General features: G+C 35.7%; 1 protein-coding gene and 1 long non-coding RNA gene across 2 annotated transcripts in view; one reads left to right on the top strand and one right to left on the bottom strand.

The window, feature by feature from the left end:
• The window catches only part of LOC126869798 (uncharacterized), a 113771-nt gene that overhangs the window by 89877 nt on the left and 8059 nt on the right, over nt 1-15835 (bottom strand). Inside the window, exon 2 of the mRNA XM_050626799.1 lies at nt 4391-5454. Coding sequence (XP_050482756.1) covers nt 4391-5454 — 1064 coding nt within the window. The remainder of the gene's footprint in view (nt 1-4390; nt 5455-15835) is intronic.
• LOC126869833 (uncharacterized) overlaps nt 6869-15835 on the top strand; it is a 363746-nt gene continuing 354779 nt past the window's right edge. Inside the window, exon 1 of the long non-coding RNA XR_007691018.1 lies at nt 6869-7122. This is a non-coding gene — a long non-coding RNA (uncharacterized LOC126869833). The remainder of the gene's footprint in view (nt 7123-15835) is intronic.

Here is a 15835-nt window from a genome sequence, read left to right as displayed (position 1 = left end):
CTTTGACCATTTCATATTGTCATTAGATCCACACTGGGTTGAATATCGCACAAATTCACTCGATATTTTCCTGTCGTATCGATAGGCAATGCTTCTTTTCGCTGTTGGCTGTTATTGTCGCCGGAATCGGCTTTGAAATACGTATTCTATGGAATATGAATTCATCTAAGATCTTGAGCGACCGTTTCTCTCCTTTTCCATCCCCCATCCCATTTTCCTTTCTGTTTAATCTTCTCGTTTTCGTCTTGCTTGCTTTTTCCTCAGCTGATTACGATGCGAAAAGTTGTTTACATTTTATGAACAGTTACACCGCGAAGATACAAACGAATCATGTTTGCAATTGTAATCGTTCTCGCTCGCAGCTCCATTTTCCAATCGTTTCCTGATCAAACGACACTCTTAAAGATGTTTTGAGACGCTTGTAGAGATTGAGAACGCAAGATTTCTTTGAGTTCTGAAATATGTAATTGAGTTATTACTTCAACACATGAAAAGCTTCGTATCTTTGAAATTCGAGTTTGAAAGGTCACATCTATATAACTCATTTATTTACAAGTTTATAAACATTTATAAATATGAAATTGTATTCTTTGTCAAATATCAACCGCATTAAAGAAATTCGGTTAAAGTTTTACTTGAAAAAATGAAATTTCATATGCACCAACTTAATAGAACTATCCAGTTTCACGAAATTTCTTCAGAAACATTAGCGAAAAATGTTCAGGATGCAAAGGTCTTTGCAGTATGAAATTCCGAGTCTTTCAAGACCTTTTAGACTTTTTGAAATCAGAAACTTTCGACGTTTTCTAGGACACCGGAAGTGCTCCCGACTACTCGATAAGAATTCTAGAACGAAATAAATAGGGTACTGTTTCAAGAATGTCTTTGCAAGAAGAATACGCTAACATATATTTCAATAATAGCGAAATAGTTGTTCTTGAAAGATAGCAAGAATTATAGTCTGGCTTTCTATTATTATTTTGTTTTTGTCATTGTATGAATCTCTATAACACTTTCTAATCTAACATAGTGGAACAAATTCGAATAGCTGTGATCGTAACATACGATCGTAATCCGTTATCGTTGCTCTATTTTCCAAATTTTCTATTTTCTCTATTTTCGGTACATTCCCAATTTTGAAAATCGGTCACCCATTAAAAACGAGCGTTGGATTAACGCAACATTTCACTATACCAACTTCGGAAAAGGAGGAAAATATTTATGTTTGAGCACGTATAGATATTTTTAATTTTTTTTTTATGTATGTTTGATAATTCCTCCGAAACGGTTTGACCAATCGGGATGATTTATTATGCATGTTGTAGGGCATGTTTTTCGGTTGTTCCGGTTAAAAAGAATTTTTCGATTTGGTTATCGTAAACAATTTTTTTTTTTTAACTAACATTCTCGCACCGATCTCGTTCGATGGTTTCTTCGAAACCGCTTGACTAATGAAAACGATTCCTTTTGCATCTCGTAGGGCATGTTATTCCGCTGATCCATTTACAAAATTTTATTGCGTTTGTTTTTTCTAAACTATTTTCTTGCAAAATTCCAACTTTTATGTACGTTTATCGATTATTCAGAATTGGATTGAGCTATCGGAACGAGACCTTTTGCATCTTCCAGGAGTAATCTACTGCTCGGTTCCGTTTGCAAAATTTCTCAAATTCAAGTTCATTGTTAACTATTCCCAATTGCACAGAATTTGTTGTTCATCAGTTTCATTTAATTCAGTGATTCCTCTGCGAATGTTGGACCGATATCGATACGATTACGAAGCAGCAACCTGGGCGAGTGTTTTGAAATTGCGTTTCTCAGTATAATCTTCAACTCGTGTTTGCATCGCAGGAAACGTCGTTCTGTGTATTTGTTTTCAGCCATAAGCCTACTTCCTTTGCAAAAATGGCATACTATTAAGTTATAACAATGTCCTTCTCTATTAGTGGTCAAAATATTAGGTTGTTCGAAAACTGTCTTTCGCAAACGTGTTTTTTACAACAATGCACCTTCATACAAATGTGAAACCAAGTCTGTGAAATGTCGCGGTGTTTATCTCAACAGAAAAAATGGATCGTACGTAATTCGACGAAATAATATAAACCAAAAAACGTTGTGAGTCTATTATTTCCTGATAAAACGAAAGAAAATTTTCGAACAACCTAATATAATACTGGTGGCGAAGTACGGATGGTTTATTCTTTATTAATATTATTTATTTTTTAATAATTAATAATAATTAAGAATTGGAACAAGTAATAAATAGATAGGAATAAATAATTATTAACGACAATGAAAACCATTTTACATTGACCCTGCAACATCGATCGATTCACTAAAAAATGTGAAATAAAAGTTTTTTTTTTAATTTGTATGTATTTTACAATCAATTCTCATTAAGAATTCTAAGTAAATTAAAAGATTTTTTGCCAAAAAAATATTGCCGATTTCGAAAAGCTCTAAAAGATACGAAGTAATTTCTATTTCATTTGTTCTTTATTGTTTGACTATTTCATATCAGACATATTAATTGTATCGCAACCTTCTTGAAGACGGTGCAAAATTAGAAATACAACTAATATTTAATCTATTCCCAATTTTTAACTGCATATCATCAGAAATTGTAACGATTGAATTTATGTAGCAATCTTCTGTAAAGTATTTATTATTATACATTTATTTTATCTTAACAAAACAACATGTGAATTATTTCGATTAATTCAATTGCAACATGCATTTCCATGAAATTCCGATATTTTACTTCAACAACATTATGTTTACTCAATCTATATGCATTATTTTATCACTTGATCTTTATTGGCTTAACGAAATAGAGAAATAAAAAGGACAAACCACGAGGAAAATTCTAACGAGTGGAACATTTTTACCTGCGTTCTAGGTATAACGATATTTTCCCCTTCATTCGATTTTATAATTGTATGCAACGAATGTTATAGAGCTGTGAAAGAGAAATTTAGCTAGCGGAAAGGCACGAAATCGATCCACGTTCTCGCCACTCCATCTCGCTTCATCATCGCGGGACCTTTTTATCGTGCGACACGGAGATCATAAAAATATAACAAGACCGTTGCAGCCGGTTTTTCATCATGACATCGCCCATCCTATTTCGCAAGTTGCATCAGCAGCCACCGCTACGGTCGCCGTCTCGTAAAAGCAACGGAATAATAAAGGTACCCCAAAGGGCAACGACAGTGACAGAGAGACGTGAAATAGATAAATTCTCGCTACGACAAAGCGGAACATTTCGTACTCTGGTTTACTAGCAAAATGAGAAAGAGAAACAACCAAAAAGATCCGCGAATCGACGATCGAATTTTCTAACTTTCTAACATCCTACGTGAAAGCGAATATGATCGAATGTTTTTATATGAAATACAATTTCTACAACGTCCAATTTTTTCATCCATACAACGTTCTATTTTTTTCTATTTGTCAGTTTGAATATTTTCTATATCTTCGCTGAAATATTACTTCGTACCGTGCGGCGATAAAGATAAATCAACGTTTTCCCTTGTTTATCGTATTTCCTCCTCAAGTTTCTTTCTTTATGAAACGTCAGATATATGCATGTATATGTGATACTTATAAAGAAGAAAGGGGAGAATGAAACGGGAAATAAAAAGGGAGAAACAAATCTTACGTATGTACGCCTTTACGGAAAAAGCATCTCATCACGGGATAATAAAAAGAAATCAATGATTCCCTTGTTTATCGTGTTTCTCCTGTATGTAACAAAATATATACAGTCTGTCTAAAAAGTAACGGGACATATTGTTTTAATTCATTAACTCAAACATTCAATATGCATGAAGACTTAAACATTCATTTTATTCAAGCTCTGATTTTGCAACATCGATGTAACATTATAAACGGTCGAGCAACAAATGAATAGATTTTTAAGGATATATTTTTGAAGTGAGCTTGAGAATATCCCTGCCATATTATGTCTGTTTGTACGGTTGCAATGTTTTCTCTACGAGATATTCATTGGAATTTTGAATATACGAAGTGATTACAGAGACTCGAATCAGACGAAACAACGATATTTGTCTTTTATCCAAAAATTCATATACAATTGCTAGAATGAGCAAGTACATTATCACATAAAAGAAATTAGACAGACTAACAGGTATTATCAGTTTAATCGATAACACCTAGATAGCAAATAATGTTTGATGCTCATAAAACATACTTTGATATGCAAACACAGCCTCAAGATATTAATAAAAATATTGCTAGATAGCAATTACACAACGATTTATAAGAAATATGAATTAAGAAATATGAAGCCATTATTTTTCAGATCAACTGTATTTGTATAACCACAAAAGAGAAGGCGGAGAACAGAAGACGGAAAAAGGGAAATTACCTCCTTGTTACCAAGCATGCCGATTTTGCAGTCGAGCAGCATAGTGCTGCCTATTCTGGCAGTGATGTTTATCTCCTGATCGCCGTCTTCGAAGTAAGGCCCGAACTTGCCAAAGGCGCTGTCGACGCTTGGTAGCACGAACTTCCTACCGGGCAAGGGTCGCTGAGTGCCGCTAGGGTTAAGCTGATCGGGCTCCATCTCGGTTTTGATCGACGGTTTGATCTCGTAAAACGCCTTCGTCGACTTACCACCCGCCAACAGCAGGTTGTTCATCGGCCTGGATTGATCCTTCCTTGATTCCATGACGTTTCTTGGGTGTTCGTTATCCTGTTGTCGCTTGTCCGCGTCTTCTGCTTCTTTGTCAATTGCAGGTACTTGGAACGAGATCGCTCTGATGTCATCGACGTTCTTCTGCTCGATCGATTTCACCTCCGTGACGATGGTCTCACGGATTGACACGGTTGTAAACCTAATCGAGTTTTCTCTGCGAGATTTGTCCACGTTGGAACCATCTATTAACTCGTCCTCGTGCTCTACCACGTTCGACAGATCCTCATCGTCTACCTGGACGCCGTGCAAGTAGTCGTCATTCTTGGAACCAGGTGACCGGATCTCCAAAGGAACGATACTTGACGCGATTTCTCCTCGATTCGGCCGAGTCGACGAGACGAAATCATTGTTCGCGTGTTCCACTTTGTTTTCAGAACTGTTGCGCTCTGCCGACTTTGCGTCTGATCCCAATGGATTGTGTTGTGGCTCGTGAACATCGTTCTGTGACACCGTGACGGATAACAGGTTACTTTGATCCCTTTGCAATTCCGCGACGCTAACTTCGTCCATTCGCGATACGTTCACGAGGTTCTCGTGATCGGTGAGAAAGCTGTGGATAGTTTTGGTTACTGGAGTTTCGTTGTTAGTATCGTTGACATGCACTCGAAACACGACCGCGGTTAGATCGCTGGCGACGGTCTGGTTCGCGATCCTTTCGTCCTCCTGGATACGATGGTCCTCCTCGTCCACTCCGAAATGATTGATGCTGGGCTCGATGGCGCCGCTGTCCGCTTCTGCGACAAAGAAGTGAACCAGACAAGTTACACTAGAGAGTCGTTTCGTTTCCGGAAATGGGAAAAGGGCGAGGGAGAGGGTAATTCTTGTAACATTTGATACATTTCTTGATATTTGATACATTTTTTGAAACATTTCCTATGTCGGTTATTACTGAACGATGGACGAAGAGAGTAAAAGGTCGGAGGGTGGAAGAAGAAATATTAGGTTGTCCGAAAAGTGTCTTTCTTTTATAGACCAGTGTTTTGCAACAGCTCATTTCTATACAAACATAAAATCTAATCTGTCGAACGTTGTGATCTTTATCTTGATAGAACAAACTGGATCGTACGTAAATCGATAAAATATTATAAAACGGAAAATGTTGTGCATCCGTTATTTCCTTATAAAACGAAAGAAACTTTTCGGACGACCTAATAATATATAGATATTTTTAAACGAACGCATGATAAAATTTGTCAATGAAGTTATTATATTTCTGCCATATGTTAGCCACATATATTTTTTGTATTACGTATATCATATGTATATCGTATTATTCGTATGTTATGAAAAGGAGACTATATATTTGTAAATATACTTTGGAATAAAATACAAGAATTTTAATGTAGTAAAGAGATTAATCTAATTCATCAATAAACAAAGGTATAAAACTTCCATCCATGGCTCTAACATCGATGGAATCCACGGTGCTGATGTTTCGTCGTATAAACAAATTAATCGTTAAAATCGAATGCATACGATTAGCGGTAGACTGGTTCATCGTTGTAACCGAACGTTGTAATCTTTAACTTGATAGAACAAAATGGATCATACGTAAATCGATAAAATATTATAAAACGGGAAATGTTGTGCATCCGTTATTTCCTTATAAAACGAAAGAAACTTTTCGGACGACCTAATAATATATAGATATTTTTAAACGAACGCATGCTAAAATTTGTCAATGAAGTTATTATATTTCTGCCATATGTTAGCCACACTTTTTGTATTACGTATATCATATGTATATCGTATTATTCGTATATGTATATTTTTCTAGGCGAGTAGAAAGAAAAAAGAAAAGGAAACAGAGACCGCAGTGAGCAAATGTGTTGTTATGAAAAGGAGACTATATATTTGTAAATATACTTTGGAATGAAATACAGGAATTTGAATGTAGTAAAGAGATTAATCTAATTCATCAATAAACAAAGGTGCAAAACTTCCATCCATGGCTCTAACATCGATGACGTCCACGGTGCTGATGTTTCATCGTATAAACAAATTAATCATTAAAATCGAATGCATACGATTAGCGGTAGACTGGTTCATCGTTGTAACCGAACGTTGTAATCTTTATCTTGATAGAACAAAATGGATCACATGTAATTCGATAAAATAATATTTTTTTTTTATTTATTTATTAAAATTACAATCAATTCTCGCGTTGAGAATTTTCAGTAATTTTTCTGGCGTGGCGCAGTGACATGGCTGATTATTTATAATAAGTTATTACTTATTGTAGATAAGTATAATTTATAAGTAAGTATTATAAATAACTAAATATTACTTAATTTAGATAATTAATTGAATCTAGCGTTTAGATCTAGCGGGTAGTGTCTCTTCAGCCTGCGAATCTGGTCCGTCGTATCAAGTAGTCCAGTGATTAGGGGGTTTCGGTGTTTGTTGACTCTTTTGCTATATCTGTCGCTATATTTTGCTATTTCCTCTTTGACCGTGGGTATCTTGAGGTCGCGGTGTATTGTTTCGTTGGTAACATACCAAAGTGCATCAATTAGGGATGCGTTAGGGATCAATTAGCGTTTAAAATAATATAAAACGGAAAATGTTGTGCATCCATTATTTCCTTATAAAACGAAAGAAACTTTTCGGACGACCTAATATGAATGTTAGACGCATGATGCGAGGGTGTTCATGTTATTGAGCTATGTTTTTTAGATTTATTTTTGAACAAGTATGTAGCGGCCCTCGACAACAAAGAACTTTCTAATGGTTTCGTCGGTACAAAGCATAGCATCGTAGACTGTTTACGAGAAAACGACGAAACATAAGGACGGCCGCGACGTAGCGTAAGTGCCGGCAAGCCTAATGAGTCATCGAATCCCTGCAGTTCTTCCGTCAAATACTCGGAAGCGTTTCAAAATAAACGAAAATAAATCCAGTCATATAACCTTCACGCTGCGAAAACAATCCTGCCCACAGGTGGTGACTATAACTAATATTCCAATTCCAAACAAAGATTCAGTCAGATATCTGGGCATGATCCTGGACAGAAGAATAACATGGAAACGACACATCGTAAATAAATCCAAGCAACTTAAATTAAAATTAAAAAACTTCTACTGGCTCATTGGCAGATGTTCCAAATTATGCGTACAGAGTAAAATAATTCTATATGAACATGAATATCGCGAGATTTTTGTGCTATACGAAGTCAATAGAATCTTAGACATCGATCTTCCATAGCATCGTTGAACAATAAATTTTTTCATAGACATAAAACAAGTAGAGAAAAGATATGGATAAAGGAACTGGAGAAAATAAAAACTCCTCACAGAATATTTACATATGAATAGCTATACCTACCTCTTATATCTTATGACAACTATTGTTCAGTTGCTCACTAATACTTATAATTATTTTCCACCTCTCCAATAATTCATTTATTCCATCACTTTTCATGTAATAATTTTTACTATTAACATATATCAGAACTTTCCAAGTAATCTGAAGTGGATGTTGGATGAAGTGCCTAAGCAATACCCTTGATGTTCAACAAAGAGGTTTATTTAACAATTAACAATCAACTATCAACAATCAACGATTAACGATCAACAATTAACCCCTTCCTGTACATTATCGAGTCAGACTCGCGATGAAGATTTTGGCCCAAACATGAATATCGCGAGTCTGACTCGCGACCAAATACTTGGACCAAACATAAATATCGCGACTCTGACTCGCGACCAGATACTTGGGCCAAACGTAAACATAACAAGCCGAGCTCGCGGATTATTTTTTTGCCCGTTACGATCGTGACTGAATGTTAGCTGCTGTTTACGAGCATCAGTCTGGTCTGTTTAGCGCGCGTCGATGTCTACCGCTTGCGCTCGAGTTTCGTCGAACTAAATGGCACGGGAAGGAGTTTACATGCTTCTCGAATGTGTTTACTTCGCTATTTCGCTAGACCTTTCGCACTTCGCAGCTCAGAACGGAATGAACCTTTTCTTTCTTTTTTGTCGCCCCTCAATATCCCCACTATGCTTTATGAAGCCATATTAAAACTTGTTTGGGCCTATGGGGATCCAACTATGGGGAACAGCGAGTAATTCCAACATAAAAATTCTTCAACGGTTCCAATCGAAAACTCTAAGATCCTTAATAGATGCACCTTGGTATGTTACCAACGAAACAATACATCGCGACCTTAAGATACACACTGTTAAAGAAGAAATATCCAAATTCAGTAACAGATATAATACAAGAGTTAACAACCACCAAAACCCATTAGTTACATAATTACTTGACACGACAGATCAGATCCGCATTTAAACATTAGATTTAAACATTAGATTCGACTAGAATCAAACATATTATAAACTCTTATAATCCAAATTACAGTACCATGCCAAAATAATTTACTTATAATTCTCAATGAGAATTGATCGTAAAAAGTCTACCAAATAAAAAAAAATATCCCCGCTATCTACGCGTATGTTAGGCGTCCGCGACCGTTGCCACTGTGACATCAATCCACATCAGAGACCAAGGCCACATACCGCGGGCAAGATAGCATCCAGATGTCTACACATCCTTATCGCGTACTCTCAATAGTCTTGGGGACCCACCATAAATCTGGTCATTTTCGTAGTTAAGGTCCTTCAGACCAAACAAGGATCTTTTATTTCAGGTATCCTTTACATTTATTGTTTACCACGGGAAGATACGGGAAACTTGGTTTTCCTCACGTTCGGTATCTTCCGTTAGCAATTTTCTCTCGAGGGCGGCTGAGACCCTTCCTAGTCCACCAACCTTCTTATGATCCAATCGGAAGTAATGTCTATCGCCCTCACTTTCCTAGCCAAAATTGTCCTTAACGAATCAGCTCATCTCGTGGTCTTAGACACACCCAACCCTAGCTTTCCTCCGCCACAACATTGTCACTAAACTTCACTTATTCTCTATCCTTAGAATGGTCGACATCTTTTTACCGAGTTTCTACCCTTAGACCAGTCGCGTACTTAACGCATCAGTGTAACTAGGTTTTATGTAAAGTTGTTGGAGTGAATTGTGATTTATGTGTATTAATTCAGTTTTTTTTTAATGATGTTTATTTAACCCAAGATACAATTTTAAATACATTTTAGTATTCACAATAAACTGTGAATTTTGGTAATGATGTGATGTGTACCGCGGCGGTACGACGTAGCCATACTATATTATGTGTCGGCGCTTTACATTTTTTGTGTTTAATACAATTTTTGGGTTTAAGCCGCTGGGGAGCGGAGCTTTTACATGATTTTGTTCTTTTTTTTTTATTTTTTCTGTCCTGAAAACTTGGTCGCAAAACAGGACGCTTCGGTAGTCTGCTTTTTGGGTGCTGTGTAACAAATATAACATAAGAGTTAACAACCACCAAAACCCACTAATTACTCAATTACTTGACACGACGGATCAGATCCGCAGACTAAAAAGACATTACCCTTTTGATTTAAACATTAGATTCAGCTAGAATCAAACATACGATGATCATCTACTATACACGATATAATACCACGCCAGAAAAATTTACTTATAATTCTCAATGACAATTGACTGTAAAATTCTGCCAAGTAAAAAAAGAAGAATACTTGGAAGAAGGCGTACGTGATGACGGTCGCAGACGGTTACGAACACGTGCCTAGTGGGGATATTGAGAGGCGACAAAAAAGAAACGAAATGGATCAAGAGAAGAGTTGAGTTGTGACCGAGAAGCGTGATTGAGCAGTCGAAATCGAGAATTGTTAATAAATATATTGTTAAAAAAAATGTGGAGCATTTCTTTGGCACCCTACACGTCCTACTAAACCACCTCAAGTATCTAGAAGAATCGAATTATTAAAAGATTCACCTATCCTTGTTAGCAAAGTAACATAAATAAAATGTGTTTCTCAAATTATCACTTCGGTGTTTTCCAGAGTTAGAATCTTACAAAGTTAGTTAGAAAATTACAAGACGAAATTTTTCATACTGCTTTATGATAATTATTTTCTTTACTGATAATTTTTGTCAATAAAACAAGGTATATTCAAAGATAGTTTTTCATATTTTTAAAAAACCAATACCTTTGCATCATTTTATTTCAACGAAACTATGTAAATATTAAACCTTTTTTACTCATCGATCGAAAAATGACCAAAAACTACGAATTCTCCGATCGAAAAGTTTCATTGCGAAAAAAATTTGCTCTCTGTTTGAAAACGGGTATGTAATGTAGTATATTCTCCAAAGAACTCTACAAATATCGACTATTCTGTATGCAACAAAAATATAGAAATATCAAACCTTCCATAGGTTGAAAAATTCCCTGTAAACTACCAATTTCCAAAACAAAATGTTTCATTGTATATGTTCTCTTCACTTCGGAAATATGATTGAAATATAGTATATTTTCTACAAAACTCTACCAGTATCAAAGTTTCCATATTCATCAATAAAAGACTTTCCAAAAAACTGTAAGGTCCTAAATTTTCCTTTCGATGTCCATCGATCGAAAATTCCCAGAATTCATGAGTTCTCCGAATCAGATGTTGAAAAACATGTCCCTTCTGTATTTATCAATTAAAAAATTCCCAAAACTATGGATCATAGCGACAAATATAGCAAAAGAGTCAACAAACACCGAAACCCCTTAATCACTGGACTACTTGATACGACGGACCAGATTCGCAGGCTGAAGAGACACTACCCGCTAGATCTAAACGCTAGATTCAATTAGTTATCTAAATTAAGTAATATTTACTTATTTATAATACTTACTTATAAATTATACTTATCTATAATAAGTATTAACTTATTATAAATAATCAGCCATGTCACTGCGTCACGCCAGAAAAATTACTGAAAATTCTCAACGCGAGGATTGATTGTAATTTTAACAAATAATAAAAAAAAAAAACTATGGATTCTCAGGAAGAAACGTATCGTCGCCATCGAAATTTCATATTCGTCGGTGGAAAATTTCCGACAACCACGATCTTCCAGAACAAAATGTCTCTTGCGATCAGAGTTTAGAGTTTCCTTGAAGCCAAGATTTCTGGATCTTCTTTTACTTCTGTAATTGCTTGCAGAATGAACAGGCTTGTCGGAAATGCTCGTTGTTATATTAGGTTGTCCGAAAAGTTTCGTTCGTTTTATGAAGAAGTAACAGACGCACAACGTTTTTGTTTTATATTATTTTGTCGAATTGCGTACGATCCATTTTGTTCTGTTGAGATAAACACCGCGACATTTCACAGATTTGGTTTCACGTTTGTATGAAGGTACACTGTTGTAAAAAAATTACGTTTGCGAAAGAAAGGTACTTTTCGGGCAACCTAAATAGGTTAAATAATCGCATTCGCGCATCTTTTAGTACTTATCGAAAAATGACGTTTCATCATCTCACTAAAACGACCCGGTTCTTGCGTTCTATGAATATGTAACTCTGTCTCCCTACAGCGCGTGACTCGAGCGCGGATAACAAGGAGAAGAGAGAATATCGTAGCCCTCGGGCGGCTCCGCTGCACACACTCTATACTTTCCACGAGACTTTCAAGTGAGATACGCGTCATTTGTAATTTCACGTCGAAACGAATATCTCGCGAGCGAGAACTCGACCCAAGCCTCTTTTTCCATGGTTATGCCAGGTAGTTGGCGTATCGACTCCTTTCTTCCAACCTTTACACGAGCACGTACCAACGATTTACTCTTCTCAAACTTCCATTTTGTACGTCTCTCCGCTATGTCTTCTGTTCTTATTCAACTATGTGTGATATGAGATTAATGAAAATTATGATACACCTGTGATACTCGGATTTAACGTAAAATACATGTGGATGAGGGATTTGATGTATACATTTGAGTGTCAGGGACATAATATGTAGATAAGGATATAGAGCGATATATTATGTGCGCAAAGTAGTAATACTGGATTAATTAGCGCTGAGAAATGTGTTCTTGCTAATGGATTTTACGTAGCCTTATTTAACAACTTATACTATAATAGATTATAGTGAATATTCAGATTTGAATATTTTATATTTCTCTCCTATCTTTTTCTTTCATTTTTATATATAATTACTATCTATAAGAAAAGTTATTAGTTATTAATAATAAGTTAACAATTAGGTTGATGATAATGAGAACAGAATGTATGTAAACTCTCTAAGAGTTCAAATGCGGATAAACAAGGGGACTTTCTCTGTTTTACGGACAGCACGACTTCTTTTGTTTTATGGACAGAGCGGCTTTCTTTGTTTTACGGAGAGCCATTTTGAGAGACACGCATTTCCCAAACGGACGGACAGAGATCAACATCGGAGATGGACAAGATCACAGAAGAAAGAGTAATTATTTAAAACATTGAAGATTGACGGAGAAAGATCGGTAGCTCAGGACGTTGAAAATCGATTCTCGATTTTCAGGTAGACATTGCACAGAACTTGCTATTTATTGTTTACTGTTATTAATTGGTTGTTGTTTATTTAATTATTACTGTTATTAATTGTTGTTAATTATTAATTGTTGTTTACTCCTGTATTTCATTTAAGTATTTTCACAATAAACTCGATTTTCAGAATCGATCCCTGAATTATCTTAGAATTGAACCTCATATGTATATGTCGGGTTATCATTAGGATTTAAGGCGCGTAACGATTCTTTGTTTGAATTAGCCATCGTTTTACAAAGCAGAGAATATATTTACGTGAATATACAAGATTTTACAAAATATTATGAATAATGAGTTTAATGAATGATAAGATTAACAAACGATAAGTTTAACTAATGATTAGATTAAAGAATAATAAGTTTAACAAATAATAAGAGGAACGAATAATATGTCTTACGAATAATGAATTTAACGAATAATGAGATTAACGATTGATAGGTTTTACGAATAATGAATTTAATTTACGCTATTAACAATGTTCCGGGGTTCAAACGAATCCACGGTCAACGGGATAACTCTTTACTATGCGTAGAATAATTTTAAACACAAAAATACGATTGCTGAGACACTCGGTAAATTGCTCGATGTATCACTTTCCAAGGCGATCACACGAATGAATATCTGATGAAAATCTTTTTCGCTGTACGACTGCATTTGTTTGTTATATGCTCGCTGGAGACATCGAGAAGGTTCCAATCGTTGTTGCTAGACAATTTCTGTCAAAAGTTTGTTGTATACTCTTTGGAAACATCGAGAAAGGTCCAAACGCCGTTACTAGGCAGTTTCTGTCTGGAGATTGATTCCTAATACAACGTGTGTCCCATTATATCGACATCTCTAAAGTACGATTCTATGTGATTTCTAGGGAGAACTATACAACCGATCCACACCTTCGTCAGGCAAAACGTTTATCCCGTGACCGTGGCTACGTTCGGCGACCAGTTGTCACCTCGAACCCACTTTCGCTTTCACAAATATCAAACAATTACAAATGACAATTGCTTAATTACAGTTATGATAAAATCTAGGCTAAAGCATTAGAAGGCTTCCTCAAAATTGCAAAGGGAAGGCTCCGGTTTTCCTTTCATCTCCGACATATATATTTCGGGACGAAAGAAGAATTTTTTTTTTATTTGGAAGTAGTTTGCAATCAATTCTCATTGAGAATTATAAGTAAATTATTCTGGCGTGGTACTATAACGTGAATAATAAGTGATTATCGTTTGTTTGATTTCTAGCTGAATCTAATGTTTAAATCTAGAGGGTAATATCTTTTTAGCCTGCGGATCGAAAGAAGAATAAATTTATTCCAGTCGCATTACGATAAAATATATTAAACGAGATTGAAGAACTCAAATTTTATGAGCGAAGTTAAATTTGTACGGGACGTCTGACAATTTTCTGGCTCAACAACTACATTATATAGGTAGTCGTTAACGTTGCGCTATCATATGAATCTTAAATTCAAGAATCCTGATTACTTAACATACATTCGACCTTCCATTTTCTTCGTCTAGATTCTTCTCCTTAAAACGTCATTTTATTTTAAGAAAAATTTAAAACTAAATTTTTCAGAAATCCAGAATGAATAAGCACGCGTGATTTCTAACGAACATCTACTTTATCCTTAATCGAAATTCTATAGTTTATACTTTATTCTTCTGCAACAATTAATTCCAACGTTCTTCAACTTTCGCTTGAGTGTCGCCTGAGGAGAATTACCGGAAGTTCTAGAGGAAGTAGTTCGTCTTGTTGCGCATTCTTTCCATACGTTGGCGCGAAACTCACGCCATTTACCGTAGGAATTATAACGCGGATTAAAATTTCGTCGCATTCTTCCGTGGCCGGCATTCACGAAACGTTCTCGCTGGAATGCCCTTCCGGAACGAAATAGCCGCCATGGCGGCCGGAAAAATTCCAGACGGCTGTCGCCCGTGGTAACAATGCTACCATCTAATTTCTTTTCCTCGCGGTCTAGCGTGTTCTCCCTTCCGTTGAAAAAATATCATCACACTCTGGAAACTTCATTTTAATGCGTTCCATTGGATGGTGTTTCCTACTTTTATTTATTTATTTTTATCAGGGAAGACGATGTTGAATAAACGAATTTATTTGTAAAACTAAAAATTTGCTATTAAAAATGGAAATCAGAAACACAACTTCATGAAATTTCCAACCTCGTGTCAATAATTAAGTTTTGATTTCGTGACTATTAATTTGTACATTGATCTATTTATGCAGTACATTAACACTTTGCCATCCACATAAATATGCTAGTAACTTTAACAAGTTGCTGGTGTTTTCTGGTAAAAAATTTCAAGATGATAAACTTTGCGTAAAGAGTTGAGTTGCGCGTGACACCAACGTGGTATCAGCAGACACTAACATTTGACCTGCACTTGACAACGCGTTGGTGTCACCGAACGTGAAAATGTTAATTTATCTTTCTATGAAAGAAGTTCCGTTGTTTGATCGAGAGAAAAAGAGGGGGTTTGGAAAGTAACATAACCTAAAATTGGAAGAATTTTTCAAAAATCCAGGTAAAGCGGTAAAAATTTTGAAAATAAATTATATTGTTATTTCTGTATTCAGAGGTAGGATCACAAAAAGCTATTATTTTATTCTTTGGATAAATCTATCACATCGTTCTGAGCCGAAAACCTTCTTTGCACTTTCTAACATGAACT

Source organism: Bombus huntii, chromosome 9, assembly GCF_024542735.1.
Source record: "Bombus huntii isolate Logan2020A chromosome 9, iyBomHunt1.1, whole genome shotgun sequence".
Classification (NCBI taxonomy): domain Eukaryota; kingdom Metazoa; phylum Arthropoda; class Insecta; order Hymenoptera; family Apidae; genus Bombus; species Bombus huntii.
Note: the sequence above shows the minus strand (reverse complement) of the source record. Positions and strands in the feature narration are given on the sequence as shown.